Source organism: Etheostoma cragini, chromosome 11 (genome assembly GCF_013103735.1).
Source record: "Etheostoma cragini isolate CJK2018 chromosome 11, CSU_Ecrag_1.0, whole genome shotgun sequence".
In the NCBI taxonomy this organism is placed as follows: Eukaryota; Metazoa; Chordata; class Actinopteri; order Perciformes; family Percidae; genus Etheostoma; species Etheostoma cragini.
The window spans coordinates 24,098,510-24,112,504 of NC_048417.1; the positions used below are offsets into that span (position 1 = coordinate 24,098,510).

The 13,995-nt window shown below is 40.9% G+C and overlaps 1 protein-coding gene across 4 annotated transcripts in view; it reads left to right on the forward strand.

Moving 5' to 3' along the window:
* Positions 1-13,995, forward strand: part of col18a1a (collagen type XVIII alpha 1 chain a) — a 94,732-nt gene that overhangs the window by 60,423 nt on the left and 20,314 nt on the right. For 3 of the 4 annotated variants that reach the window (XM_034884856.1, XM_034884854.1, XM_034884852.1), the window contains 20 exons: positions 838-916; positions 2,249-2,305; positions 3,133-3,263; positions 4,345-4,371; positions 4,588-4,794; positions 5,123-5,149; positions 5,281-5,343; positions 5,489-5,566; positions 6,024-6,074; positions 6,204-6,332; positions 6,449-6,511; positions 7,115-7,159; positions 7,890-8,021; positions 8,330-8,401; positions 9,706-9,732; positions 10,701-10,799; positions 12,712-12,747; positions 12,996-13,085; positions 13,190-13,213; positions 13,802-13,837. In XM_034884856.1, coding sequence (XP_034740747.1) covers positions 838-916; positions 2,249-2,305; positions 3,133-3,263; positions 4,345-4,371; positions 4,588-4,794; positions 5,123-5,149; positions 5,281-5,343; positions 5,489-5,566; positions 6,024-6,074; positions 6,204-6,332; positions 6,449-6,511; positions 7,115-7,159; positions 7,890-8,021; positions 8,330-8,401; positions 9,706-9,732; positions 10,701-10,799; positions 12,712-12,747; positions 12,996-13,085; positions 13,190-13,213; positions 13,802-13,837 — 1,473 coding nt within the window. The remainder of the gene's footprint in view (positions 1-837; positions 917-2,248; positions 2,306-3,132; positions 3,264-4,344; positions 4,372-4,587; positions 4,795-5,122; positions 5,150-5,280; positions 5,344-5,488; positions 5,567-6,023; positions 6,075-6,203; positions 6,333-6,448; positions 6,512-7,114; positions 7,160-7,889; positions 8,022-8,329; positions 8,402-9,705; positions 9,733-10,700; positions 10,800-12,711; positions 12,748-12,995; positions 13,086-13,189; positions 13,214-13,801; positions 13,838-13,995) is intronic. The other variant, XM_034884853.1, reaches the window with a different exon arrangement.

Here is a 13,995-nt window from a genome sequence, read left to right on the forward strand (position 1 = left end):
GACTTTGTTGGTTGTGATGTCCAAATATTATGCACTGCTTTACAGAAGTCTATTTTTAGGACCAGAGGACATCGCATGATGGGCCAACAGTTGTAATTCCACTGTTTGGCCACTGTGTTCAATTTGGTTCAAAGCCCGACACACCTGGGGCACTGAGTTCAGCCCATTTGCTTTGATTTTAGTTTTATTTTTTTTATTTTTTTTAACCGTGCAGGTTAAAAATGTGTATTGGAGTGTCAACGATGACATGACCACAGACTTACCCACAAATGAATACTAATGAAGGTTGGTGTGTGTCATTCACATTGTAAACAAACTCTGGGTGTAAGTAGTAATGACATATTGCAACAGCGGGCCATTTCAGTGTGATCGATAGGAAGCTGTGTTCCCTGACTGCCACATAGAGGAGTGTTGCAATAGGGCCCAGGCATGAGACATCTGACAGCCATTAACACATACTGCACAACTGCAATAACTGAAAACAATGATTAGGCAAATAGTTTAAGAAAGTTGAGTTCTGTCCTTGGTTTGCCAGGCAAATATGTGCACTCCATCACGTTTACCCTGTTTAAAAGGCTTTGTGTAGAGCTGGTAAACAACCTTGTTAGTTTGGAAGAGCTTTGGCTGAATAATATAAACATGAGCGTGACTGAATGTTAACACAATGCCTGCTTTTCCCCCCATGCAGTGAAAAGGCTCTTGCAATGTTTCTTAAAGGTAGGGGGGATTACCAGTGAAAACGGGCCATGGAGTCTAGCGCAGGCTTCCAGTCATTGCCCTCCATTGCCCTTTTTGAAATATGTATCTCTCTCTGTTGCATGATTGTTTTTCGTGCAGACGACACCTCCGTCTTCCCGATCCATTCAGCAGCCACCACTGACCAGGGTGGACGAGCCGTCATTAGCAAGAGAAACAGGTGAGTTTATCTGGACAAAGTCAACCCTTCTGAAAGGGGACATAATTATTTGTTTTCTATTTAAAGATTACTCACAGTTCTGAAGTTCTGCAAGCAGACAGAGAGAGAGATCAGCACTGTTTCTGTAGTTTTGTGATTTGAAAAGGTTTTGTGTACTGTCTCTATACCAGCCCTCTTCAGTGTCTCTACAGATACCTTTTTATATGCCCATTACTCTTTAGCAAATGTCACTCTTTTTCATACATGTATGATTTTACACTGAAAGATTGCCCATTTGTTTCTTTGGAAATGTACTTCCACATGCTGACACAGGACTTGGCTCACCTGTCGGGTATGGAGGGGAATGTCTGTGACGGCATATGGCGTTGCAGAGTTCATATTCCTTGAACATGCATACAGTAGCTGAGCTAGTCCGAGCTTGTAACAGACACAGATACATGTCTCCATCTAGTGGACGTAGGGATTAATGAAATAGAGATTGGGAGGCTCTCATTTATGGGAATAAATCTTCACTGCTGCAGTCTTGGAATGGAAAATTCATGTTTTAAAAAAATGTGAACTTTTTCCCCGTGTTCTACAATCCAGGGTTAAAGTTGAGAATAAGTTATCCCCGTCTTGCGAAGTGATTAACTCACAGTGAATGTAATACTGACTTGTGTCTGCTTTGTACTACATTTCTCTATTACAGATTGCACAAGGTCTTCCAGTAAAGAATATGTCAAAGTGTGTCACGTAAAAACTCTTACAGTCTCCTGTAAGATTTATAAAGATTTTACTTTGGCACCATCTGGTGGCAGTGGCATGAATGACACAGCTGTCTCCATTTGATGTCCTGAGGCACAGGGCTTCTCTTTGTAAGCTGATGGTTGCATTGTCAGCATTATAAACTAGCCAAAAATAGTTTATATAATATCACACATGACTTTAAGGAAACATCACCACTGATGTTAAATACAACGTAGGTGTTTGATGAAGCACGCTATGGAGCTCGGTAGTCATCACGGGATGCTCATGTTAGTTTCTGACAGAGAAAGAAAGTGGTTCTGTCTTAAAAAGACAATTCCAAAAAGTGCTGAATCTTGAAACACTCAGAACTGAAAAGAAGATTGAAAAGGTTCTATGATGCAATATTTAAGGCAATTTTACATGGGAAAAAATATTACTTTACATATTTTTTTAATGCCAAGTCCCTTGTTGAAAAACAGACAGACTTAAAGAAGAAAAACCTATCTTGACTGAATGGAGAAACAAAGTAAATGCGTCCTAGAGACCGACTTGAAACAATCTTAATCGGGAGACTTGATTTAACACTGTTTTTTGCGTTGTGTTCAGCAAGCGACTCCCAGCACATTTCTCTGGAGTCTGGGCCCGGACTTCCTGGGTCACCAGGTGGGTGGGTCTAGGGGAGTTAAAACACAGAGACAAGCATCCAAATCTCCTGTGTTTTACATCCTTTTTATTCTCTGCTCTGATGCTCTGCCTACCACATGTGTACTCCTCACGAAGGACCTCACATGGATTTAGAAAGCGCACAAGCATGCCTAAATCTATCTTCTTCATGCTTCAGATCCATGCAGGGTGGCTGACATGCTGGTGTGTAAGCCAGGGGGGATGGAAAATTGGGCCATTCAGACTGTAATCCTGTGGACAAATATACCCAGAGAGAAAATAGAAGAGCACATTTGAGAGAGGAAACTAATTTACATAAAGTAGATAGATATATGCTATGTGGCATCAGATTTTTATGGATAAACTTTTCCATTGCTAAAATAACCCCTGACGTGGAGCACTTGGAAACGCACTTCACATTGCTGTGCATGTTAGCGGCATTGGAGATGTGCGACTTCTAGGTAACAACGGGGACGTTTTTTTTTCAATTTCATTTGATACAAGCTCCACTGAAGGTGACAAATCTATCTATCTATCAGTCAATTCAGCTCCCACCAGAATATGAATATAAGGAGGGTTGTGCATGCAGGTGTGTGGGAAGGTGTATTCAGTTACCACCTCCAATGCTTTACATGGCCTTTAAATTACAGCCACACACACACTGGGATTCTTGCTCCATCATGCAAAAAGTAATTTCCTTTATCTCTATTCTCCTCTTCTGTTGGGTCCTGTTTATTGTTTGGGATGTGGGATACAATCATTAATCACTTGTGAAAGGTCTTTTTATGAGGGCATTAACCACTGTGTCCTTTTGTCGTTGCTTTAAGGGCCAGTGGGGGCTAAAGGAGAAAAGGGTGACCGGGGGGATACAGGAGCGAAAGGAGACAGGGGTCCAATAGGGCCGAAGGGGGATGCTGGCTCGGGTTCTGGCTCACGGGGTGGAGCCCGTGGAGACAAGGTTTGGACCTTTTTATAGCATCTACTTTGATAGTGGATGGAATACTTTTAGACAAGCCATCTTTGTCATGCAGTGTGAGGGGTGGGGCCAACTGATGATGCAAGTAAAAAACTTTCTAGCCCAGTTAGTCGTTGTGAAGGTTGCAATGGGCAGTGAGCTAGGAGCAGGGCTAGGAACAGCTGTGAGATGAGCTGGGGTGAAATGTCCCAAAAGAACACCAGAGGGAGCTGCCGCTCCTAATTTTATGCAAACAAATGGAATATAATGTCAAGCCAGTTAGTTACTTTGTTATACATGTTGTACGATTTTTATTTAATCACTTAATGTACTTTTTATTTTTTATATAGATAAACTGTCTTTGAGGGCCAAATGGCATCACAATGATTTGAAAAGTTAGGAATATCCTGAGACATTATTGTTGCCCTGACATTGACTTCATTTGATTTCCTTCCATCCTAAAACACATGCATATAACACACTGCAATGTCCAAATACACACAAAACAAGGAGAGTAAAAAACAATACACACACAGATTGAATCCAACAGGGGACATAGAAAGAGGATTTGGTTCTAAATGTTCCGAGTGTGGCCCTTCAACTCAGCAGAGTTACATTCCCACTGTGGCCCTCTAATGGGGGCGACTGTGTGTACACTCAGTGTGCTTCAATGAAGTGCTTTACTGGAGGTAAAGTTGTGGAACTTTGCAGCTCTAATCCACTTGGTGAACAAGCTGATTAGAGCCGCAAAGATATTATATGTTATAAACTATTAAATGAATCACCACACAACATTGATAATCGATTCATTGGTTTGGGTCTTCTTTTATAAAAACAAGTATAAATGTGTCTGACTGCAGCTTGGTAAATGTGAATATTTTCTAGTTTCTCCTCTCATCTCAGACAGTAAACTGAATAGCTAAGAAGACATTTGAGGACGTCATCTTGAGCTTTGGGAGACACCGAGCAACATTTTTCACCATTTTTTAGAAACCAAAAATAATCGTTAGTTGCAGCCCTGAGGTGGATGTGTCTGTGGATCTGTACGGCTGCCACTGACTTGGCACTGTCTTTTCATTTTCAGGGAGAACCAGGGGAAAAGGGATCAAAGGTACGTTAGAGATTGTTATCTCATTTTTGAAATACTGACAACTTGATGTTGAGTCGCCTAGCAGAGTTCCAGGTGTCCTGTACGGACACAATGATCTGTGATACACCAGGATCCCTCGCCAGGAGAGGACTGCGACAGCATTAAAATGAACTTTAAATTGACTGACTATGGAAAAGCTTTGGTCCATACCATCACTGATGTTTATTCCATCTCCAGGGCAGTGCAGGCTTTGGCTACCAAGGAAAGAAGGGAGAGCCTGGCCCCTCTGGGGCCCCCGGCCCCCCTGGCCCTCCAGGGCCTGCAACAGAGTTTTCAGTTGGTGCTGACGGCTCGGTTGCTCCAAGAGTCCCGGGACCCCGAGGACCAGCTGGACCGCAAGGTGCCGCGGGCCCCCAGGGACCAGCAGGCGTTGATGGAGAGCCAGTTAGTAGACTAAAGTTGAATTATTTGTATGAAAACAGTAAACACAGCTTGTTGGAGCAAGATCTCCTGTATTTGTTACAGAATATGGCTGTAATTGGTGTGAAAAAGACAAAACGTAACGCCCATCTTTTCTGTTACATGTGCTGTTGAGAGTCTAAGAAAAACAGTGTCATTACAAACTTTCAACTATGATCCTTTTTTTTAAAGTTCAATTATAAAGTTACAAAGTACAGCATATGTATTTTGGAATTAAGAATTGTCACGTGAATTTTTAAATATTGCTAAATGTGTTTTAGAAGACTTGCGTTTCTTTATCTCCTTCTCACAGGGCGATCCAGGGGAGGACGGAAAAACTGTAAGTTGTTTTTATTCCGTCATAATCCCAAAACCACTGATAGAGACAATGGATGTTAAAGTAGACATAGGAACTTCGTTACACTTGGTCCTTCCCTGTATCGCTCTAACATGACCGTGTCCTCAACACAGGGTCCTGATGGACCTGCTGGCTTCCCTGGAACCCCGGGGGACCCTGGAGCTAAAGGAGAGAAGGTTAGATCGATGCATATTGTTCCTTAACATATTGTATATTATACATAAGATGTACCAAGTACAATAGAACCACCATGTCTGTCTGCGTTTGAAGGGATAAATGTGTTGTAGCTTGTCTTAATGAACTTGTCTCTTGGGCTCACAGGGAGAGCGTGGAGAGGGTCAGCCGGGCCCCAGGGGCCCCCCAGGACCTCCGGGACCCCCAGGACCAGGACTCAGATCTGTGAGTTAGTCTTGTATCCGCTAGGGCTGGGGAATGAATTGAATTTTGTGATTAGCGGCCACAGAAACAATGTAATCGAGAAAAAACGATTTTGCACATTCTGTGTTTCAAGTAAACTCTTTCTGTCTTCCAAAGGCTAAACTCACTCAGACAACCTTTGGACATATTTTTCATGTTAGTTATTATAAGAGGAATTCAAATTCGGTAAAAGTATCAAGACATATTTCTCACTTCAAGCTAGAAGATTATCTTTTGATTTGTTTAATGGTTTCCCGTTTTTTCAAGTTCAATGAATGCAACATCTTTCCATAAGTAAATGAGTTATCATGTTAAATAGTCAGGATTTCAATATTGACCAAATAAAATGGTGATTGTAATTTATTTTTCAGAATGGAGTAGCCCTTGTATACCAGACTGCCTGCATGTGTGACTCATAATTTCTCTTCATGTATTTCAGACCTTTGTGGACATGGAAGGCTCAGCGTTTCCTGATCTGGAGTCTGTTCGGGTGAGAAGAATTACAATTTGAATTACTCGCTAACAGTAACAAACATGTGTAGGGGAGGACATCAGCAGCTAGACGTCTTTGATCATAGGTTACTGGGAATCTGCTAATGGATTCTTTTTGCTGTTGTAGGGACTGCCTGGCCTACCAGGTCCCCCTGGTCCCCCCGGTCCTCCTGGTCCCTCTACGGTAGGAGCAGGCACGGCATCCAGTTCTGGGGCATTTGGGCCACCAGGGAAGGATGGAGCGCCCGGTCAACCTGTAGGTGTTAATGTGTTTGTCTCTCAACCCAATCAGCCATTAAATTCCCTTGACCGTCTGACCTGTAGAGGCTAACTCATCAACAACTACTGTACATCTGAACCTAATCTTTCTAGGGCTTGCCTGGTTTGCCGGGTACTGATGGCCGCCCAGGAGTGCCTGGTCCCAAGGGAGATAAGGTAATGACCTTGTGAAAATGATTATTTCCTCTGCAAAGACTAACAAAGTCTTATTTTGTTAGCAACCCTCTAAACATCCCCCCATGGTCATGGTGTAATGTGAGATGTACCTGTCTCAGTCCATCTGAAGTTCCATTTTGACTGTGTTTAAATAAAATCTCCACTGCTTTTTTTTTATCCATGCATGCTAGTTGAATAGATACCCAGAAGATGGCTGTCACACACAGCTAACACATTATTCATGGTATTACACAGACTAGGCCAGACGAGGTCTGCATTTAAAAAGAAAAACAAACAAACATTAAAGACTAATTGGTTTGGGCCTTGCCCTATCGATTTCTAATTAGTGTTAAAAACCTCAACACTATCACTCCTCTCAAATGTTAAATATTGTAAAGAGATGCAGTCCCTCGCTAAATGTACATGTGAGCTTGTTAACAAAAACACTGGCGCTCAGAGATCTGTCAACTGCTGCCATGGTAACCGCTCATCCAGAGGCTTGAAGCTAAAACATAGTTTTCCCAAAAAGCAAAGAGAATTAAAATATCACTTTATCGGACGTTTCTTTTAACATATTGTGTCCTCCTCTTTTTCCTTCTCTAGGGGGATTTAGGCGAGCTGGGTCTTCCAGGAGCCGTTGGAGAGAAGGTGCTAATTTGTGTAGTTTTCTTTTTGTAGTTTCTTCAGTTTTTCCTTGAAGTAGCTTCCACTTTACATTTAGATCTGCACTCAGAAACACAGCCTAATGCAAATGGCCTTGCTTGTTGTAGGCAGTATTAGAGAAGACATTGAGAAGAAGGTACATGAATTAAAGTGTGAGTTGGTGGCGTGCTTTGATGTCAGAACTGTGTACTGTCCAATTCGATAACTATAATCACATATCAGCTTCCATCCAACTATTTCTAAAGCTTTTCTCATCCCTTTCATTTCTCCAGCCAAGCTCCTACTTTTCTTTTCTCACCAATCTGCTGCCGCACTATTTCTCCTCCTCCTACTTTCCTAAGCCTTCCCGTCTGCAGGTAACTGGGCTCCAGCACATCATCCATCAAAGAGGATTTGTGTCTTCAAACAATATGCTAATTTTTGCCAAATATTGTCAGCTATCAACTGACTTAGAGATTAATCTAAGTGCTGGCTATGGTTTGGTGAAGTCTGAATTTTGCCCCAGAACAATGAGCATGAGTGTTTGTGCAGTTATCCTCCCTACAATTTAAACACACGAGCTCACACTAAATGCTGCATGACAGGTATTAGCAGTTAGCAGTGTAGAATAAAAAACAAATCCACACTACCCTATCATGGTTCAATGCACTTCACTTCACTTGTATTTGCTTTTATTTAACTTCATATTTCCATATTCTGTCATTTCACCCAACAGGGATCTAGAGGAGACCCTGGTCTACCAGGAACTCCAGGAGAGCGCGGACTGGCTGGTCTGCCTGGACCTATGGGACCTGTTGGGCCATCTGGGCCTCCCGGGCCTCCTGGACCAAGCTATCGGGTTGGATTTGTAAGTTTCTATTAGTTTTTGTGGTCATACCTTTTTGATAGATTTGGCAAAATCTCACAGTAAAAAAAATTAAAAACAAATACTACATGTTATTTGCGTAATGTGGATGTCTGGGACAGTTCACCAGGGGACAGCGCATGGTAAAACAAAATACTGTGTATTGAAGATACATCAATGTCTTCATCAGTGAAAGGATCTGAGTTGGCCCGATAGCGTTTAATGTTAAAATACATCAAATAAGCTAGATAACAGTCTAAGAGAAGGCTCTGTTTGGCTGTTTGTCATAAATCCTTTGTTGGTGTCTGAAGGATGACATGGAGGGCTCTGGTGGAGGTTTCAGCAATGGACTGCCTGGCGTCAGAGGACCTGAAGGAAGACAGGTCAGTACTGCATATTGAAGACATACTTCTTGTCCTGTGGAAGATGATACAGTACTTCACAGTACAGATACAATTTAAACACACTATAGTTCCTCCTTGTGTTCTTCAAATGTTTTTAAGTCCCTATATTTAAAGCCAGGGTATGTCTCTGACCCCAGATCTGATCAGCACCTTTAAAGTCGCGTAGTCGGACACAATCAGGTGCAACATGGCGACTGTTTCATACTCCACCACCCATTAAAAGATGAAGTTTAGTATTACTTATTTTTCTCTTTAATTAGTGTCTAATGGTAGCACTATTAGTGTTATAAATCGTAAAGGGGTAAAAGAAATGTTTATCATCACAGCTAGCCTCACACTCGCATTCCTGTACTATTTAGCTTATCTGTAAATGTAATTGGAAACTCTTGATCAATTATGTTACTTGATGCAGTTTGCCTTGCATGGGAAGCTGCTTGATAAGCATCTTAAACCAGTAGCTATCTTATTGCAACTAGAACAGAGGCAGTTCTTGTTTACAGTATTCATTAAAGCAAAAAACAAATTGCATATTCAAAAACAACAACCAAAAAGGGTGTACCCAGCAACTTATCAACCCATTTGTTTCATTAGTTTATTTTAGTGCTGTCCATTAAACGCCTTATTAACGGCGTTAACGCAAACCCATTTTAACAGAGTACTTTTTATTTTATCGCGTTCTTTGTTGGCAAGCAGACTTTGTAGTTTTTTTCACATGCTGTTGAGACAACTAGTAACATTAGAAAAACCAGATAGTTTAACTGACAAGACCAAAGTGATCTGTGTGATCATCGCGCCACGTCCATTTTTTACCCTTTTATTTATAGACAGTGTTATATTGTGTGAGAGATTATTTGTTGATTTTGCCAGGGTTTGACTCTGACCTCCGACCCTTTGCTGCATGTTATTTCCCCCCCCCCCCTCTCTCTCCCTTTTCACTTCTGTTTTCATAACTGCCCTGACATTAAAGGTCTAAAATCGCCCAAAAAAAAACATATCAAGGGACATTCAAAATAGATTAATTGCAAGTCAACCATGACACTAATGCAATTAATTACTTTACTCGTCTGACAGCACTAGTTCATTCATAAGGGCTCTTTGTCCTAACTGTCATTCCTTCTGTAAATGATCTGATTACAAAGTATTGTTCTATAAAACAATGAATGTCATGTATTTTGTACAGGTCTACAATTGACATATTGAATTGGTCCAACGAGGATTTTGGAAAAAATGTGGAAGGTATACATGAGCTTGCAAATAACTAAAGCAAATGTATTTGCTTTCAGGGTTCTCCTGGCATGCCTGGACTTCCGGTAAGTCTTTTTTCCAAAACTCTGTCATGAACTGGTCCTCTTGCCCACTTCTCCAACTCACATGTTTTCTTTTCACTCTAAAACCAAACTACTGGATCAAAAAAAGGGGTCTTGCTTTAAGTATGGTAAATTAGTGAAAATGTTAAATGACACATCTTCACAAACATTCATTGCATCCTGCAGAAAAATCTTTTCAAACAAGCATCAGGTACCGTTCCCTGCGATTGAGGTGGTAGTGAGCTGTTGGCCCCTGCCACATTAACTAGCTCCGACTGGGGGTCCCGAGGCGTTCCCAGGCCAGGTTGGAGATATAATCCCTCCCCCTAGTCCTGGGTCTTCCCCCAGGCCTCCTCCCAGCTGGACGTCCCTTGACCACCTCCCTAGGGAGGCACCCAGGGGGCATCCTTACCAGATGCCAGAACCACCTCAACATTTTTTAACATTCAGGGTTGGTCACTGGCGGGAGCCTTATCCTTAATACCACCCTTTGCTGTCATTTGTTTTCGGAATCATTGGGTTTTAGAAAAATAAGCTGCGACTTTATTGATTATTCATGGCGAAATAGGTCCTTGCACCTTTCTTAAGAGATAGAAACGGGGAAAAAGAAAACAATACAAGCACACAGACAGAACTGAAAATAAGAAAAAAATAAAATGACTACTGATAAAAGAAGCAGTGGCATAAAATGTAAACAAAATAACTATTTAATTAAGTAGAATGTGTGTATGAAAATAAAGAGGGCAGAAAGGCAAACTCAAAGCAACACAGCAAACACAAACACACTTGTCTTTGTGGATTGCTTAAAGCCCAACAATGAGCAGGAAATAGCTGAAAGCTGCAGAGTTGGGGGTTGATTGGAAGTACAAGCAAACTTTTCACATTCCGGGCAGTAATGTGGTAGAAACTTTGTTTTTGTGTTTACCTGAATTTAGTTTTTTCACTGGTGTGTCTTGGTTGGTCCTCTGCAGGGTAAAGCTGGGTTGCCTGGTATAACAGGTCAGAAGGGCAGTGACGGTGCTGTAGGAAAAGATGGCCGACCAGGGCTGGATGGCTTCCCCGGACCTCAGGTAAAATACATCTAGATTACACGGAAGCGACGCCACCTGTTTCAACAGCCAATAGAGTGGTTACGTCAGCAACAAACTATAGAAACAAAATGATCCATAATCCATTTCATTTGTATTTTATAGAGAGCGAGCGGTGTTAACACAAAGCAGTGAATCTCTACTAGAAATGCAGCTGTAGCAAAAACCTCACTAACATCACTAACATCATCCACATTTATATCTAGATGCACCAAATGACAGCTACAACAAAAGGCTGAAAGTTGGAAGTTAGGACGGAAGTGCAAAGAGATGTTGTTATGGAGATGGTACATTGTCTTGTGTCATTGGTATGAACTGGCCAGTTTTAGAACGTTTTGTCTTGTCGCAATTCTTTGGTCTGAACTGGGCTTTCCAGACAGGGCAAACTGTGGAAATAATGAAAGAAAGATGAAGGAAATATTGATGGTTTTTAATGTGTTTTTTGTGTGTGTTATGTAGCAAACTTCACACCAATGTAATGCAATAAGTGAACAAGCCACTGGGCAAAAATGATTTAGCATTCTCAATTGTTAATACCTGTGGACCATTTCCCCCGTGGGCACAATAGTAATTTCATAAAGTCCATTTTATTGAGTACTTTCTAGGTGAGAAAATAATTTAGTTTTTTGAGGGAAACAGCCGAGGATGAAGCCTGAGCCATACCAAGGTTGGCAAAATGCAGTAACAGAAGAAAGGGCCAACCCCTCACACAAACCCCTATGTCAACCAGTTTTATCAAACAGTAACTTTAGTGTAATAGAGGGGAGGAAATGGACAGTTTGAGGACAAAGGATGTGCATCTCTTGCACGTCCTGCTGCTGTTTCCAGGTTAGCCACAATGCTTCATGGTGAGTTTTTTTTTTTTTAGTAGAGGTGCACATTATATCAGGTATCTTATCAGTGTTGGACAATAAAGGCTTTAAAGTATACTATCAATGTGATGTACGGATAACAAGTTATACTCAATATAAAGTTCATTCTGGATATTAGAAATCAAAGTTAAACAAGCTCCACTTACTTTTCCCAGAGCTTTCAATTATGTCCCGTTGTTCATCACAAAGTTTTATTGTTATCTAGGATTTGGCTTTGTTGTTGTTTTTGTTGTTGTTCTAATAATAGTAATTCATTACATTTACATAGCGCTTTATCATAGACACTCAAAGCGTTCCAGGGGGGCGACTACTCTCTAACACCACCAATGTGTAGCACCCACCTGGGTGATGCACGGCATTACGTCGCCAGACACTCACCACACGTCGTCTCAGCATTCATACTTAGGTTATGTAATGACAGCTGGGAAAACTCTATCCAGTAACAAAGACAGTGAGATGCAGTCCTCAGGCTAGTGAATGACTTTGAGTAGATGAGTTAATATTATTTTATAATCAATGTGTCTAATCTGTAGAAGCCAGTTTTGAACTGATAAAGGAACAACCTTTTGACCTCTTCTCCATTTCATATTTTATTCAGCTGTGAGGTGCTGTTCTGCTTAAGTAAACATGAATAATATATTTTAATCATTTTTAATTTATCCCCCTCAAAAAAAAAAGATTTAACATGTAATTAGATAATTTACGCAGTGGACCATTTTCCCCGTGGGCGCAATAGTAATTTCATAAAGTCCATTGTTTTGGGTACTTTCTGGGAGAGAAAAGGATTTTGTTTTTTGAGGGAAACAGCCGAGGATGCAGCCTGAGCCATACCAATGTTAGCAAAATGCAGTCACAGAAGAAAAAAAAAAAAAAGATTGAACATGTAATTAGATAATATACGCTGTGCATCTATTGCCTTCAGTGAATTAGAGGGTGGTTCATTTTGTCTGTTATCAGACCTTTATGGAGGTATGTGGACAAACAATCCCTTCACCTTTTTAATGTATCTTTTAATATTACAGGGACCAAAGGGTAGCAGTGGCAACAAAGGAGACAGGGTAAATATAATGTTAAAACTATATATCTGTTTTTGTATTCCTAAATTATGTTAACTACAAAGCAGTTGTGTGTAAGATGCTGATCCAATGCTGTACAGGATGCGCTGGATGTTTTTTGGACCTCGTAACCTTTTTTTATATTAATTATGTTAAATACAAACATAAAAACTAAAGCTCTGTCATGGGCATTTGATTAATTGGGACAGTTTAACATGGTTTTGCTGTGTGTGTGCGTGCTGTGGTTTTAGGGTGACCCAGGTCGGGATGGAACTGGAATCCCAGGTCCACCCGGTCCACCCGGTCCACCTGGACAAATTGTCTACCAAACATCTGGCAATGTAAGTAACAAAGAGCACACACTGGCCTGAAATCCAAAACTACGGGCAGGTTTAATCAGTGGTGGCCTTCATCTTAACTTTGTTGTCTTTGTGTGTGTCTACAGGTTGTTGGCAATGCTGGGCCTCAGGTCTGTATTCATTTTAAACCGTGACACTGATACTAATACGTTATCTTTCTCCTCATGTTGACACCATAGATGAGGGTTTGCCTTTAAGCTACATCTAAATGCATTTGGTGCAACACTTAACAAGGCCATGTACACGTCACTGAGCTTTTAAAAAACATATATACAAATTAATGTGCACTTGTAATTAGAACCGTAGAGTGGGCTTTCAACTGAGACACAACACACCCTTATTCATACCATATGATGAAATGTGTTGATTAACTTATCCTTTTCTGTGTTCAGAACACATCAGGGCTGATCAGAGATTCCTTCAAAGATGTCAAACTTTATGAGAACATAGAATAGTTGTCATCACTCTCGTGTCCATTTCAATATATCATATTTTAGGCAGCGGTATACCTTTGATCTACACTGACTGATATCTGCTCATTTCACAGTTTAAACGAGTCAGGGCCAGAATGAGTTGTGGATGGATTCACTTGTACCTTTGTGTTATTTGTAAAGTTAGTTGTGTACATTACAGCCAGTTAGCAAAACGCAGAACATCCGTTCAATAAAGCTATGTGTATCGTATGTTTTCCTGTGCAGGGAGGACCTGGTTTACCTGGTCAAGCTGGATTCCCTGTAAGTCTCCTTGTGTTTCTATAATTAACGTTATCTTGCCCTTATTATCAATATAAATGTGAAATGTATTTGCTTCTTGCGTTGTCTCTTTGTTTCTGTCTCTTAAGTGTTTTGAACCTGTTGTTAATCTGCATTTATAATTTTTAAATTTTCAATAT